The 16,876-nt window shown below is 43.0% G+C and overlaps 1 protein-coding gene across 1 annotated transcript; it reads right to left on the bottom strand.

The window, feature by feature from the left end:
- Positions 1-108: 108 nt before the first annotated feature.
- Positions 109-13,835, bottom strand: LOC140899062 (ficolin-1-like). Its single transcript, XM_073313806.1, has 10 exons — positions 13,754-13,835; positions 12,151-12,264; positions 9,686-9,739; positions 9,196-9,231; positions 8,208-8,243; positions 7,295-7,330; positions 6,350-6,477; positions 4,963-5,092; positions 4,230-4,364; positions 109-356 (listed from the first exon to the last, which is right to left on the bottom strand). Exons 1-10 carry the CDS (start codon positions 13,833-13,835, stop codon positions 109-111), a joined length of 999 nt encoding a protein of 332 aa, XP_073169907.1.
- Positions 13,836-16,876: the final 3,041 nt, after the last annotated feature.

The following is a 16,876-nucleotide window of genomic DNA, read 5'->3' as shown; positions in this document are numbered from 1 at the left end:
CATAAAGAAAAGATCTTTCGTGTCATCTTCAGATTAATGTTCATTATGACAGGCCTATAATGCTATATAAGAGCTCAGTATAATTATTATAACTGCCTCCCTGATTGGCTACGCGGGCCTGATTTTCATCTCAGACAGCCAGTAGGAGTACTGGTGCCCTTTGCCTGTAGACCAATTCACCCCAGCACCATAGTTTTCATGGGCTCCACTCAGGTATAATCCGTTCAGGTTGGACACATGACAATCCTTGTACCACCAGGACCCTTTAAAGGCTTCAGCACAGTTAAGTACAGACAAGTCGTTGTCATGGTCGTAGGTTGTAAACATCATACCATTGTGTTCAGTTAAGGAATCCCCTGTGGAAACAATTGGGTTTGTTTATTACATGTTTTTACAGAGACAAGGTGGATGAGATAATCTCTTTATTTTTTACAGCTCAGTTCCCACAGCCCAGCCTGGTGGCTCTGCAGTGGAGTTACTAAATTTCTCCTTTCACCCCACAGCAGAACTCTCCCTTGGGTGCAGGAGAGAGACTGCAGTTCTACTTCCAGTGAGGAACATTTTTCACCAGGCCATATTTGGATCTCAGTTACACCACTATTGATCCAGAGTAACTCATTGCAGTCAATGTGCTCAGTCCTTCGGTGTCCTGAAATCAGTTTACACCATTGTGATGGTCTAATGTGAGCCCAATGTGCTCCTAACACTAATAGCTGAGCCAGGAGCCTGCTGAAGATTCAGGATCATAGAATCACAGAATCATAGACATGTCAGGCATGAAGGGACCTTGAGAAGTCATCAAGTCAAACCCCCTGGGCTGAAGTAGCACCAAGTAAATCTAGACCTTCCCTGAGAGGTGTTTGCCCAACCTGTTCTTTAAAACTTCCAGTGATGCAGATTTCACACCCTCTGTTAGAAACCTATTCCAGAGTTTAACTACCCTTATACTTAGAAATTTAATTCTAATTCTGATTTAGTTCTCTTTACCGCAGATTAAGTCCATTACTTCTTGTCCTACCTCCAGTGGACATAGAAAACAATTGATCACAGTCCTCTTTATAACAGCTCTTAATGTATTTAAAGACTGTTACCAGATTCCTCCCCCTCAGTCTTGTTTTCTCAGGACTACACATCATCAGTTTTTAAACTTTTCCTCATAGGTCAGGTTTTCTAAACCTATTATCATTCTTGTTGCTCTCCTCTGAACTCTCTTCAATTTGTCCACATCTTTCCTAAAGTGAGGTGCCCAGAATTGGACACTGTTCTCTGGCTGAGGCCTCTCACCAGTGCTGAAGAGAGCAGGACAATTCCCTACTGTTTCTTACATGCCACACTCTTGTAAATACACCCCAGAATGGCATTAGCTTGTCGTGCAACTGCATCACATTGTTGACTCAGATTCAATTTGCGATCCGCTCTAAATGCCAATTCTTTTTCAGCAGTACTACTGCCAAGCCAGTTATTCTCCATTCTGAAGTTGTGCATTTGATTTGTCCTTCCTAAGTGAATCACTTTGCACTTGTCTTTACTGAATTTCATCTTGTTGAATTCAGACCAATTCTTCAATTTGCCAAGGTCATTTTGCATTCTAATTCTGTCCACCAAAGTGCTTGCAACCCCGCCCATCTTGGTGCCATCTGCAGATTTTATAAGCATGTCCTCCACTCAATTATCCAACTCATTAATGAAAATATTGACGACTACCGGACCCAGGACTGACCGCTGCAGAACCCCATTAAATACACACTCCCAGTTTGACAGCAAACCATTGATAACTACTCGAGTACAGTCTTTCAACCAGTTATGCACCCATGTTATGGTAATTTCATCCAGACTGCATTTCCCTAGTTTGCTTATTCCAAATGTCATGTGGGATTTTGTCAAAAGTGTTACTAAAATAAAAATATATCATCTCTACTGCTTTCTCCTTATCCACTAAGCCAATAACCCTCTCAAGAAGGGAATTAAATTGGTTTGTCAGGATGTGTTCATGAGAAATCCATGGTGGTTATTGCTAATTAATCCTAATGTCCTGCAGGTGCTTAGAAATTGATTGTTTAATAATTTGAGTGAGTGTCTTTCCAGGTATCAAAGTTAGGCTGACTGGCCTACAGTTCCTTGGGTCCTGTTTGTTCCCCCTTTTAAAGATAGGTATGATGTTTGCTGTTCTCCAGTCTTCTGGGACCTCTCCCATCCTTCAAGAGTTCTCCAGATAATTATTAATGATTCTGAGATTGTTTCGGCTGGCTCTTTAATTCCCCTAATATAAATTTCATCAGGCCTTGCTGACTTGAATACTTCAAACTTATCTAAATATTCTTTAACCTTTTCCCTCCTATATGGGCTTTCATTCCTTCCCCCTTGTTGTTAATAGTGTGTTGAGTATGTCATCACCAGTAGCTTTTTTAGTGAAGACTGAAGCACACTAGCCATGAAACACCTGAGCCTTCTTGATGTCACGAGTTATTACCTCTCCATTCCTGCTAAGTTGAGGAACTACACTTTCCTTCATCTTTCTCTTGCTGCTAATGTATTTAAAGAACCTCTTTTTCCTGAACTCCATTTTCCCCAGATTGTCTTCCCACAGGACCTAATCCATCAGTTCTCCGAATTTGTTAAAGTCTGCTATTTTGAAAACCATTGTCCTTCTTCTACTGTTTTTAGTCCTTCCTTTCTCAGAATAAAGAAATCTGTGATTTCATGATCACTTTCACCCAAATTGTCTTCCGCCTTCAGATTCACTCCCAATTCCTCCTTGTTAGTCAGAATTAAGTTTATAATGGCTGTTCCCCCTGATTACTTCCTCCAGAAAATGGTGTCCCCAACACATTCCAAGGACTTATCAGAAATGTTGTGTTTTTCTGTATTACTTTTCTAACAAACGTCTGGGTAGTTAAAGTCCCCCATTACTATAGTACACGTGTAGCAAGAGGTCACTTCTATTTTTTACCCTTTTTCTCTTTACCCAGAGACTATCAATTGGTCTGCTTGGAGCAGAGAACAAATTTATATATTCTTGCTGTATAATTCTACACCTCCTCCCTTTTTACCCTGTCTGTCTCTCCTAAACAAGCTATACCCCACTATACCAATATTCCAGTAATGAGACTTATCCCACCCAGTTTCTGTGATGCCACTTAAGTAGCAATTCTCCTACTATGCTAATCATAGAATATCAGGTTTGGAAGGGACCTCAGGAGGTCATCTAGTCCAACCCCCTGCTCAAAGCAGGACCAATCCCCAACTAAATCATCCCAGCTGGTGCTTTGTGAAGCCAGGCCTTAAAAACCTCTAAGGAAGGAGATTCCACCACCTCCCTAGGTAACCCATTCCAGTGCTTCACCACCCTCCTAGTGAAAAAGTTTTTCCTAATATCCAATCTAAACTTCCCCCGCTGCAACTTGAGTCTGCCACTTGCAATCCTTCCAGTTCTGCCTGTTTATTCCCCATCCGCCTGGCATTTACATTTCGGTATCTGAGATGTTGAGCAGATTTCTTTACTGATTTCCCACTTCTTCCTCCTCTGACTGTACATGCTCCCCCCCCCACCCCCAATCTAGCCTTCTGTTAAGGTGGTCCTTTTTTATGCTTAACTCTTGGTTTTTGTCACCTGCACTTTTAAATCTAGTTTAAAACCCTTCTCCCTAGTTGGCTTGTGGGTGTGCCTAAGTAATCCTGCAGTGATGTGTAGTAGACTCTGCATGCCACAGAATATTCCTGTATCTGGTATACAAGAGTCTGGAATGCATCGATTGTTTGAAATGGGGCTTATCTACCCACGCAGTGACTTGTACCAATCCTGGTGTGCCTACTTAGTTTAATTCAGATATTTCTATGGGGCATTAAGGTCTAATGTAGGAAAGAAACCAGCAGTAGGCAGGCTATCCATATTATACTATATGTTTTGTAGTCACTAGACTTTGTATTCCTCCTATAATACTTCAGTTGCAGAATAACTGATGTTTCCTGACAGACATCACCTGCACAGATTACCTCGCCTTTTGCTTCTGCCACTGAATATTCTGAATGCCTTGGATGAAGTGAGCTGTAGCTCACGAAAGCTTATGCTCAAATAAATTGGTTAGTCTCTAAGGTGCCACAAGTCCTCCTTTTCTTTTCGCAGATACAGACTAACACGGCTGCTACTCTGAAACCTGAATATTCTGCATCACTTTTGCTTTACATTTTTCCATCTGCTACAAAGGGTAAAGGATAAGCTCAGAACCTACCTGCAGTGCCATTCACAAAGTCTCCAAGGATCAGCTTGTATTTCTCATTCTCCCCTGTAATTTTGAATGATGAGAAGAGAGCAAATTGATAGTTGGTGCCAAAATCTCTGAGATCGACGCGAAACTCATTTGGACCTTTAGAAAACAATTTGAAAGCAAAATGTTCAGCACCTTCCATTAGTGTTTATTACTATTATTGATTGTTTCTATTGCACAAGCCCCTAAAGGCTCTACACACAAATCAGGCTCCATTACGTTGGGACCATTATGATCATCTAGTTTGAATTGCCTGCATCACACACATCACAGAATTCCACCCACTGATTCTTGCATCAAGCCAATCTTCCTATCGACTTTATCAATTTAATTTCCATCCACCAACCTGACCTCCCTATTAAAAACCTGCTCCATGTTATGCTTTGCGAAGTTCAGAATCGATGACCTCATCCAGGCTGTAGCATCCCTTATTGCTGTACTGTGGGCGAACCACCCGAGGACAAAATGCTGCTCCAGGAATCGTGACTGGATCCAGCCCATCTACCACAGCATTATTGGCTTCAGTAGCTCTGTGTGGCAGGACTGGGCTGTAAGGAACAGGAAGGGGTGTCTGCAGCGGAAGCGTTACCTCTACCGATAGTACAACTCTATACCCTGTGTCGTGGCTAAAGTGTGGGAACAAAACTTGGTGGAGAAGGTTGCTGTAAGGAAAAGAATGCATCAGTGATGTCTTTACCAAGGGATGTCAGCAGGTGGATATTGTCATTCCCCAGCCAAAATTCTGACATCCGGCTGCCAAAACCTCTCTTGTATGAATTCCAGTCACGGTAAAAATCCATGGAGCCATCCACCCGTCTCTGGAACACCTGCAGGGAAACAGGAGGTTCTCAGCTGGGAAATCCCACATTGTTTTCCATCCTACAGAATGAGGAGTAATGGTCTCAAGTTGCAGTGGGGGAGGTTGAGGTTGGATATTAGGAAAAACTTTTTCATTAGGAGGGTGTTGAAGCCCTGGAATGCGTTACCTAGGGAGGTGGTGGAATCACCTTCCTTTGAAGGTTTTAAGATCAGGCTTGACAAAACCCTGGCTGGGATGATTTAGTTGGGAATTGGTCCTGCTTTGAGCAGGGAGTTGGACTAGATGACCTCCTGAGGTCCCTTCCAATCCTGATATTCTATGATTCTATGATTCTACTAGAGCAGAAAACCAGAAACTCTGAGACTGTAAATCATTGAATGAGATTTAACGTGGTGAGCTCTATTTCAGCCTCAGGTGACTATCGCAGAGGGAGGCTTGTCTCAGAGGATCATATTAAATCTTGGGAGCAACAGCACTAGATTAAAGGATCACATGGGCCGAAATCTACAGCACTGGACTGGCAATTAGGAGACCTGGGTTCTATACCCAGTTTTGCCACTTGAGTAAGTCACATCACCTCTGCTTTCTCTCTGGACTGCCTTGTCTATGGAGACTATGAGCTGCAAAGGACATGGGCTGTCTCTCAGTATGTGTGTTCAGCACCCAGTGCAATGGGACCCTGATCTTCATCAGATTCTCTAGGCACGACTGGGATATAAATAAGCACAATAATAAATTGGAAGGTTTAAATGTGAGATACATTCAGGGTTCAAATCCCTCGTCTCCTCATCTCCCTAGAATGCTCTCTGTACACTTGAGAGAGCAGCTGATGCATCATGCCTGTGACAGATGTGGAAGGAAGAAGAAAATCTGGTTTTGGAGTCTGGGCAGCTATTGAGGAGGCTCTGAGAGCCAGGCAGAGAATAGCCAGGAGAAGGGAAACCTGTGTCAGAGCAGTGACAAATGTCTCCTCACTTGGGGTCTTTTTGACTCTAAAGCTCTGAGTTCCCTCCATGGAACCCATTGTGTTGACAACCAAGGTATCTGGAGAATTTGACAAGGACTAGGGAGGATTAGAAGGGCTCAGGAAGTGTCTGTGTTTTTATTTCAGCTAACCATGGGGAGCTAACAGCTTCAGAGTTTCTGTCTGCATGCTTTTCTTCTAGCTGCAACCCACTGGCTAAGGGCCACCTCCCATTCTTGGGACAGAAAATTGTTGTTCAAGAAAAAACGTCCAATGAGCTTCATTATGCTCTGTTCTTACAATCCATCCTCCACCATCTGTGTCCATGTCACACAGCACGGTCATGGCGTTACAGTCACGGGGGTAGATGGTGTACCAGTCGCTCATGATGTTCCCTCTAGCTAAGAGCTCCTTGCAGTTCTTTGCTCCTGGTTGAAAGAGGAATTGAAATATGTAAATTGGTTGTATAACTCTCTTTGGAGCAGGGATTCATAGGCTGCTTTATGTTGCACTGAGGGCCAGATGAATTGCAGAATCGGGTAACTGGAAAAGAATCTTTGAGTCATCTTCTCCTCTCCTCCACACTGTAGCATATGGGAATTGGGTAGTATCCCTTTAAATAGTTTGTGGTTCCTCTGCGTTCTATCTTTGGAAACCTACTAGAGCAGCAGCGTATGTACCTAGCGAGGCTTTTCATACTCTCTGTAGTTAGCAAACCAAATGATTTAGACTCCAGGGTGCCAGTCTGGTTTGTATTAACTTTGTTTGAAAGAGGAAACACCTGTCCAACCCCGTGTGTTCTGTGTGAGACCAGCGCAACCTGAACAGAGGATTGGCTCAAAGCATCTTGAAAACTCATGGAAACTGTAATGTGCACAAAGACTTCTACTGGAAGTGCCCATGCAGCCTTTTTGAAATCCCTCTCTGAGTCAGAAGGGCTTCCCGTCATTATGTGACTTGGTTGAACACTCACCCCCAAAGAATATCAGATACTCTCAGAAATACTCACATCAAACAGTTTGCAAGTGACCCCACTGGCTGAAATGTATTTCCACAAAAGATTCACTGGCCACCTAAACACCTTCATTTTAAAAGATTAAAGTCTCTTTGCTGATAGTTTGAGAACAGCAAATAGGGTAAATCACAGATGTATTTTTTTTGTAATTTGTCTACCTCTAATGGGTTTTCATGTTTGGGTCTCTGGATGGAATGAGATGACATTCAGTGGTCATAAGAAACTCTCACCTTTCTGACACTGCATGTCTTCCAGCAGTTCCTCTCCTAGTCACGAAAAGAAACACAGTAGAAAGTGAAATGGAACCAGAAAATGTTCTACTGTCTTTTAAACTATGTAATTGGCCAACAGTGATAGCTGGGATGGCAAAGTACTCGTTATATTGAAAATGCACTAGACAGGTTTTTAATTGTGAAAATCCAAGTGCTAATGGATTCACACACGCCTCTGGTCTGAGCCTTCCAGCCTGAACCATCAAGACAGCTCTCATTATGTACCAACGCTATTTGTAACCCTCTCATGAGGCTCTTACTTGCAGGGCTAAGAATTCGTCCTTAATAGACTAAATTAATTGCTGGTCAGTAACTAGAAGCAATGCCCACAAAGTCAAGGGAGTTATATATGCTTACGCTAGCTGAGAATTTGACTCAGTACTTTTTTTTTTAAATTCCAAATGACAATGGGAGAATAACAGTTAAATAAAGTACTGGTAGAAAAGTGGTCATTCCTTTAACTGGACATTTAAACAAGATCCATTTTTTTGTGATTCATACTCCCCACTCCCAGTATGTTGGAAATATAAAGAGAGGTAGGCAAAAGTAACCTTCTCTAGGATACACAGCCAGATCTACAGATTTCACTTACATTTTAGCTGTTCTCTCTCATACCAAAGGTCATCTGGCTAGTGTTGTTCCAGATGTTACAACACATGGATGGCCACCTGTTTTTGTAGGCACAGCTATTTCTCTCTTTATAGATCCCAAATCTTACAGGAGGATTGATATTGATATTTTGGACATGGTAACTATTGTGGACATGGTATCTATTCAAGAAACACGCCTTTTAAGCCCCTTAATTTTTAGTGCTGCAGAAATAAAACTGAAATGTTGTGCTCAGTATAAAGGAGAGTGCAGAGGGTCTCACCAGGTATTCCAGGAGGTCCAGGGTCTCCCGTGTCTCCTTTATCTCCTAAAATATAAACTCAGAATAAGATCCTTCTTTTGCCTGGAGGTGACCTACATAATTCAAGATTTCACTGCAGCAATCACTTGGGTGTTATGGTGTAGGGGGCTAGTTCAAGGCCTATGTGCCACCTACATTCTGCACAATCTGTTAAAGCTGGTGTTTTGTGGGACTTAAGTGATGCATTTACAGTGTTGCCAACACTCAGGATTTTATCATGAGTCCCATGATAACTATTGTTTTCCTCAAAGCCTGGGGTCCAGTGGATATGACATGATTTCAGCCTTCAGTCTGAAAGAAAAAGTAAGTTTCTAGCCCTTGAGGCTTTGAACAAATCTTCAAAATGTGATCCCAGTGCACCGTAAAGGCTCAAAAAGCAGAAGGCAATAAAAAGGACACCACAGCTATAATTTGTACATAATCTCATGATTCTAAAACAGTCTCCTGATTTTTGATGAAACTGACCCAAGATTTTCAAACATTTGGGGTTCGCAGGACTGCATTTATCTTGTCTTGTCTTCTGCATTGGCTGAATTTCACCCTTACACTATGTCTATACTGAAGTTGGGACCTATTTCCTGTGACTGCACTGGACCTTGTGACATATCAGACATTATAATTAGAGCTGGGTGAAATTTTTCCAGCTAATATTTTATTCACCAAAAAATGCAGTTCCGTCTCTCTAACAGTTCATGAATTGGGGTCAAATTTGTTAAATACATTCAGCTAAGTAGAAGAAAACCTTCCCACATACTCCAAAAGTTTTGTTTCAACATTTTTGAAATGTTCCAACACTTCATTTTGGAACACCGTTTTGTTTTGTCATTTGGCTATTAAACAAGAACAAAAAAGGGACATTCTTGTTCAACCGGAACCAATTTCATTTCAGCTTTTGTTTGGCATAAAGTGCCCTGCTCTGCAGAGAGAAGAATCATCTGAGGTCTCTCACCTTTCGCTCCAGGGGGGCCAACAAGACCTCTTTCTCCTGATTGAACAAAAAATAAGATAGTAAAGACAGATCAGAGATAGCGAGATCTTGAAACTGGATCAGAACTGAAGTTCTATTGAAATAATAAAAGCTTTATTGTCAAATATAGAGTGAAGGGAAGCTATGGAGGGGGGAGGGATAGCTCATTGGTTTGAGCATTGGCCTGCTAAACCCAGGGTTGTGTGTTCAATTCTTGAGGGGGCCATTTAGGGATCGGGGCAAAAATTGGGGATTGGTCCTGCTTTGAGCAGGGGGTTGGACTAGATGACCTCCTAAGGTCCCTTCCAACCCTGATATTCTATGGTGGTTTTTGGAGCCCAGATATTATAGGAATTGGTGTATTATAACTCGCTCTAATTTATAACTAGCTCTAATATTTGATTAAAAACTTATTTCCTGTTCTTAGGTCACCTAATAGAAAAACAAAGTTCTCTTCCCTTTGTTACTTTACCTTTTCGGCCAGCTTTTCCTGCCTTTCCAGGGAACCCCGGAGGTCCTAGTTCTCCTGCAAACACAGAAAACTGACTGAATATTTTCCAAGGTATTGTAAATACTGAGTACATAATCCCCACCCACCTCTCCAACCTGGAATTATAATAACCCACTGGTGTTGAAATTCAAATAATATATCTGCATCTGGCTCCCTGGAGTCCCTGATCTCTAAGGTCACACAGTGAACAAGTGAGAGAGATGGGGAAAACACCAGAAGACTTGGTTGCCAATCTGATACCTCAAAGGGAATGGACAATATTTCAGAGCTTGAAGCTCCAATCCCTTACCAGTGGACATGGGAGATTTGCTATGTGATTTGGGCAGAGTTTCCTCATATCAGGATCAAGGGGAATCTCCAAAGTCAGAGCATACTACAAAAGTAGTTCCCATTTATGTCAGCCCCATCCATGGCTGATTCTCATTCTCATATGGCAGGCGACCAGCTTGGCTTAACGGTGAAATCCTAGTGGATCTTAAACATAAAAAGAAGCTTACAAGAAGTGGAAGGTTGGACATAGGACCAGGGAAGAGTATAAAAATATTGCTTGGGCATGTAGGAATGAAATCAGGAGGGCCAAATCGCACCTGGAGCTGTAGCTAGCAAGAGATGTCAAGAGTAACAAGAAGGGTTTCTTCAGGTATGTTGGCAACAAGAAGAAAGCCAAGGAAAGTGTGGGCCCCTTAATGAATGAGAGAGGCAACCTAGTGACAGAGGATGTGGAAAAAGCTAATGTACTCAATGCTTTTTTTGCCTCTGTCTTCACGAACAAGGTCAGCTCCCAGACTGCTGCGCTGGGCATCACAACATGGGGAATAGATGGCCAGCCCTCTGTGGAGAAAGAGGTGGTTAGGGATTATTTAGAAAAGCTGGACGTGCACAAGTCCATGGGGCCGGACGAGTTGCATCCGAGAGTGCTGAAGGAATTGGCGGCTGCGATTGCAGAGCCATTGGCCATTATCTTTGAAAACTCGTGGCGAACGGGGGAAGTCCCGGATGACTGGAAAAAGGCTAATGTAGTGCCAATCTTTAAAAAAGGGAAGAAGGAGGATCCTGGGAACTACAGGCCAGTCAGCATCACCTCAGTCCCCAGAAAAATCATGGAGCAGGTCTTGAAAGAATCAATCCTGAAGCACTTACATGAGAGGAAAGTGATCAGGAACAGTCAGCATAGATTCACCAAGGGAAGGTCATGCCTGACTAATCTAATTGCCTTCTATGATGAGATTACTGGTTCTGTGGATGAAGGGAAAGCAGTGGATGTATTGTTTCTTGACTTTAGCAAAGCTTTTGACACGGTCTCCCACAGTATTCTTGTCAGCAAGTTAAAGAAGTATGGGCTGGATGAATGCACTATAAGGTGGGTAGAAAGTTGGCTAGATTGTCGGGCTCAACGGGTAGTGATCAATGGATCCATGTCTAGTTGGCAGCCGGTGTCAAATGGAGTGCCCCAGGGGTCGGTCCTGGGGCCGGTTTTGTTCAATATCTTCATAAATGATCTGGAGGATGGTGTGGATTGCACTTTCAGCAAATTTGCTGATGATACTAAACTGGGAGGAGTGGTAGATACGCGGGAGGGCAGGGATAGGATACAGAGGGACCTAAACAAATTGGAGGATTGGGCCAAAAGAAATCTGATGAGGTTCAATAAGAATAAGTGTAGGGTTCTTAGGACGGAAGAACCCAATGCACAGCTACAGACTAGGGACTGAATGGCTAGGCAGCAGTTCTGCAGAAAAGGACCTAGGGGTGACAGTGGACGAGAAGCTGGATATGAGTCAACAGTATGCCCTTGTTGCCAAGAAGGCCAATGGCATTTTGGGATGTATAAGTAGGGGCATAGCGAGCAGATCGAGGGACGTGATCGTTCCCCTCTATTCGACATTGGTGAGGCCTCATCTGGAGTACTGTGTCCAGTTTTGGGCCCCACACTTCAAGAAGGATGTGGATAAATTGGAGAGAGTCCAGCGAAGGGCAACAAAAATTATTAGGGGTCTGGAACACATGACTTATGAGGAAAGGCTGAGGGAACTGGGATTGTTTAGTCTGCAGAAGAGAGGAATGAGGGGGGATTTGATAGCTGCTTTCAACTACCTGAGAGGTGGTTCCAGAGAGGATGGTTCTAGACTATTCTCAGTGGTAGAAGAGGACAGGACAAGGAGTAATGGTCTCAAGTTGCAGTGGGGGAGGTTTAGGTTGGATATTAGGAAAAACTTTTTCACTAGGAGGGTGGTGAAACACTGGAATGCGTTACCTAGGGAGGTGGTAGAATCTCCTTCCTTAGAAGTTTTTAAGGTCAGGCTTGACAAAGCCCTGGCTGGGATGATTTAATTGGGGATTGGTCCTGCTTTGAGCAGGGGGTTGGACTAGATGACCTCCTGAGGTCCCTTCCAACCCTGATATTCTATGATTCTATGATTCAGTACCTGTATTTCCTGCAGTTCCTTGGTCTCCTCTGGGCCCTATAGCACCTGGAATTCCGGGGCAGCCTTGCACAATGGTGAGTTTCTCGGTACCGTTGAGACCCACTACCCTCACCTCTGGGGAAAGAAATGAACCCATAATCAATTATTGTTAGCTTCTCAGGACCTGAAACATTCTGCAGAAATCCAGAGGGATAAAACCAGCAAATGAAAGGCTAGATAGTTCCTTGATTTTTTTCTCTATTGGTGATAAATCCAATATTTTTTTCAGTTTTATGCATTTCAGAGACAATGCCCTAATATTAAAAGTTGGGGGTTATTACTATTAGTCTTTGTTTTAAGTTATAGTGAAAGCAAAAGTTAAAAAGAAGTTATTAAATATTTGTATTTAAAAGAAATCACTTCAGACTTAATTTTGATGTACACATCCCTCTGCAGTATTTGCAACCCGACCATTGCAGCATTGTGTCAGTTCATGAGAATTAGTTAACTACAGAGAAACAAAAGTGACACTGACTAGTCAGTTCTTATTATGCAAGCGGAATGAAATGCAAAGGAAAAACAAATAGCTGCCATTCAGTGAAAAACTGTCCAAAAGTAAATTAATTTAAAAAACAGTTGCTTTTACAAACACAGGTAATACATTTGAAAGAATTAAATATGTTTTTTAACCTAACAGTCCCCTCTCCATATTATACACATTGTGAGTTTTAAAATTATTAATAGGCACATCAGTGAAGAAAAATAAAAACACACCTGTCAACGGTATTGAGCTCCATCGATGTGGACATTTTTGAGGTAAACAAAGTGGGGAAATGGTTTATATTTCCTGTGATATAGGAACTCCACTTGCCCAATTTGGAACTTTTTGGGTAGAAATTGTACATAGCAAATGATTTTCAAAATGTTCATGAATGTAAGAAAATGAAATGCTGCTCTGAAATAATATTAAAATAAACCTTCAAATGCTGCTGGATTTTCAACCCAAAGTGCAGAAATGAAAGTGTTGACATGGAAAGAATTGTGTTGTGGATTTGCAGTGATAGATACACAACAGTTGTGATTTTATAAATTTCATCTTAATTAGGTAAATGTGAATTTTAAAAAGCAGAGGGATCTGAAATCATAGGCTCACTCTGAGCTTTGAAGATTGAGATTTTATTTTCCAGAATTTAGCTCATCTGCCTGTGTGGGTCGGTCAGTCACCAGATTAGAAAGGCTTTGGCCCCAATTTGCAAAGGAGATGGGAGCTTTAGACAGAGAGATTCCAGCAGCAACATAGAGAGGTTAGAAGACAGTATATTGAAGAATCTCAATGAAGACAAGAGACAACATTTTCACAACATGGTCTGCGAAAACTGTGTCTGATTTCTGAACACCTCAAGTCTGTGTTGTGCACTTCTGCAATATAGATTAATTTCAACACAGGAATTTTGTACAAAGAAGCTGTTCATTTTATTATTTAAAAAGCACCATGAGCAGGAAAAGCACTTTATAGATGTGTAGGACAACAAACATCCCTGAACAGTTCCCAGTTCTCCAGGGTCCAGGTTGGCAAGAGCCACAATATGAAACGCTGTTGGGAACAGGATTGTCTTTCACTCACCTGGGCAGGTGTCCTTAGCCTGACAAACCGTTGCTGCAAGACAGAGTAAAGAGAGGAGAGTTTTCAGAGCAGTTCTCCCCATGGCTGGTGCTGATCTCTGCAATGGCAGCTCCATTTGTCTTCTCACCTTCTCCTCTCCTTTAATATTTCAGTCCCTTTAAGCCTTTTATATGCAATAACGATACAGCCTAGAGCAAATAAAACTCTCTGCCTCCGGCATGTCAGTGCCTCCTTCCCACTCTCCACATTCCAGCAGTTTCCACTGAGATTTTTATGCTGCAGCGGTCACAACTGGAGCTGATTAAATGGCCTGATAGGAGACGTTCAATACTGGACTAGCGGCCGTTGCTTCCCCCGCACAGCAAATGCAGTATCGTGCAATGATGATTATTGAATGGAGCCAGTCTGAATCTTTCCTCACAAAGTTGATTCCTGTCAATGTGTCTTCTGAAATAGTAAAATAGGATGCCAAATAATGAGCCCAAACTGACTTTCTCCATCCCTTCGAAGCCCCCTGTTGGCTTCAGTGGGAACCTTTGGGAGAACAAGGAGAGCAGGATTGGGTGGATTTACTCGCCAACTGCTCTATTACTATTATGTGTGTGACAGTAGCCACAGGAGGCCTCGTGTCAGATTGGACCCCCCTGTGCTGAGTGCTGTGCAAACCCCCTGTAGGAGCCAGTAATGGAGGGATAGGTTCCAAGACCAGAAGTGACCATTGTGATCATCTCGTCTGACCTCCTGTATAATGCAGGCCACAGAACTTCCCCAAAATAATTCCTAGGGCAGAGCTTTTAGAAAAACACCCAATCTTGATTTTAAAATGGTCAGTGATGGAGAATCTAGCACGACCCTTGCGAAATAGCTCCAGTGGTTAATCACACTCACTGTTAAATATTTACACCTTATTTCCAGTCTGAATGTGTGTAGCTTCAACTTCCAGCCATCTCTGCCCCAAAGACCTTACAATCTAAGCAGCCAAGACGAATGAATGATGGGGGGAAATAATTATTATCCCAATTTTTGCAGTGTTACGTGTCCCTGTGTCATAGAACTAATAAATAATAATGATGCATGCCCAGGCCATATCTGCTGATATACCACTGCTGCATTTTTCTACATGTCCATGTGATTTTTCAGTGACTGCTGCACGGCAGACGCTCCAGATGGCAGATCACTGCCAAGGTTCTTTTCTTTATGTGCACGTGTGTTTGCATGGTTCCAGTCTGTACAGCAAGAAGGCAGCTGCTGTTCTGGCTGTGTGCAACAGATATTTCCTCTCTTTGCACTGGGGAAGCGGGATGACACTTTCCACTGTGGTATTGTTGTTTGTAATTGGAATCAGAGATCCAAAGTTGCAAAAGAGACGATTGGACGATATGATTCTCACTTTGGATAAAGCCGTAAGACTGTGTCAGGCAGCAGAAATCATTCAACAGCATAAAAATAATAGAAGGAAAACAGAACAGACTGCCACACTGGATAGAGTGACATGAGAGACAAAAAACTGGCAAGCAGTCAGTCAGTAGAAAACAAACAACAGAGATGCATGGAAAATGCAAAGCACAAGAGTTTGTAAAAACTTCAAAGATTGCTCAAGATGTGGACAAAAAACGACAACATTTTGGTAAGTGCTGCAATATTTGCAAGAAATACAATCACTGTGCCAACGTCTGCAACCAGGTTCAGCAACTGCAGAAGAGGAAGCGAAGCCTGTATACTTATGCAAGTGATCCAGGAAGGGAGCACAGACAACAGCTCAGGAGTTCTATCTAGGAGCTGTATCTGAAGAGGAAGGAAGAAACGAATGGACAATTTCCTTAGACACTAATGAGACTCTTATAACCTACAAATTGTGCACTGATGTCAGGTAAATGTTGTTTCAGGTATTAGTGTCAAAAGGTTGGAAAAAACTCAGGGAACATGGTGAGCAAACTGGTCAAACTGAAAGCTTATAATGGGGGAACTCCTTCCTACTACAGGTACATGTGTACTAGCAGTGACAGTAAAAGATCAAACAGAATTGTTGGATTTTGAGATCGTGAAAAGGAATAAAGCACGTACATTGGATTTAAAAACGTGCCCAGCCCTTGGGCTGATTCAAAGAGTGCCTGTGGGTGAGGACGTAAGGGACACATTGTCCAGAACATTTGATAAAACTGTAATAGAAACAGAGGTGGAGTCAGACATAGTGCATGTCAGACGGATCAAAAAAGAATTGTCCAGCCTCAGACAGGAAGTGGAAAGAATTTGCTGAGGCTACAGCTAATGATGGTTCTTTACAGAGGGTATTAAGGCTATTAGTACAGGGTGGCCAGGACATTCCATACCATGTCCCTATTTACAGTTTAAAGCAGAACTATCTGTTCTTCGAGTGATTGCTCGTGTGTAGTCCACAATAGGTGCGTGTACCTGCCACATGCACCAGTGTCGGAAGTTTTTCCCCAAGCAGTACCTGTAGGGGAGCTTCCCTAGTGACCTCTGGAGTGGCGCCTCCATGGTGCGGTGTAAGGGGTGCTGTGCGCTCCTCCTACCCTCAGTTCCTTCTTGCCGCCAGTGAAGGTGCTTTGGAACGGCTCTTCTCCAGCTTTGCTGCAGCTCTTCCTCAGAACTCTTGTTCCTTCAGTGTTGGTACCTGTAGTTAGTAGTTTGATTAGTTTTAGTTTAGTTTAGTTAATGTGCCCGGGCTGGGGCATTCCCACGCCCCGGGTTTTAAGTTGTGTGACACTCATAGGCGACCAATGCCAGTGAGTGAGCCACATATGGACTGTTTACGCTCTTTGGGTGAAACCCATCTCAGCAATCGCTGTAAGATTTGCAAGTTGTTCAAGCCTCGGACCAAGAGAGAGAGAGACATTAGGCTCCGAGCCATCCTGATGGAGTCGGCATTGACCCTGACTCTGGGGCACCACTCCGAGTCGGCACCTGGTACCAGTCGGCACTGCTCCCCATCCATGGGGCATGCCAAGAAGGCTAAGAAGAAGCCTTCTCTGCCGCAGCATCGGAGCAAGACTGGGGGAAAGCCTAGACCCATGTTGGGCAGTCCTCGGCCCCCATTGGCCTCTAGACCTCCCACTCAGGTCAAGCAGAGTAGGCTGGCCCATTCGGAGCAGGCTTCCCTGG

This window comes from Lepidochelys kempii, chromosome 16 (assembly GCF_965140265.1).
Source record: "Lepidochelys kempii isolate rLepKem1 chromosome 16, rLepKem1.hap2, whole genome shotgun sequence".
Classification (NCBI taxonomy): Eukaryota; Metazoa; Chordata; order Testudines; family Cheloniidae; genus Lepidochelys; species Lepidochelys kempii.
Note: the sequence above shows the minus strand (reverse complement) of the source record. Positions and strands in the feature narration are given on the sequence as shown.

Bases quoted from the DNA above. Each gene is read 5' to 3' on its own strand.
- LOC140899062 (XM_073313806.1), bottom strand. From the start codon at position 13,835: ATGGGGAGAACTGCTCTGAAAACTCTCCTCTCTTTACTCTGTCTTGCA. The intron at 12,265-13,753 runs GTGAGTGAAAGA...TTCTTTCCCCAG, and splicing joins GGCTAAGGACACCTGCCCAG to AGGTGAGGGTAGTGGGTCTC. The intron at 7,331-8,207 runs GTGAGACCCTCT...TTTCGTGACTAG, and splicing joins TGGACCTCCTGGAATACCTG to GAGAGGAACTGCTGGAAGAC.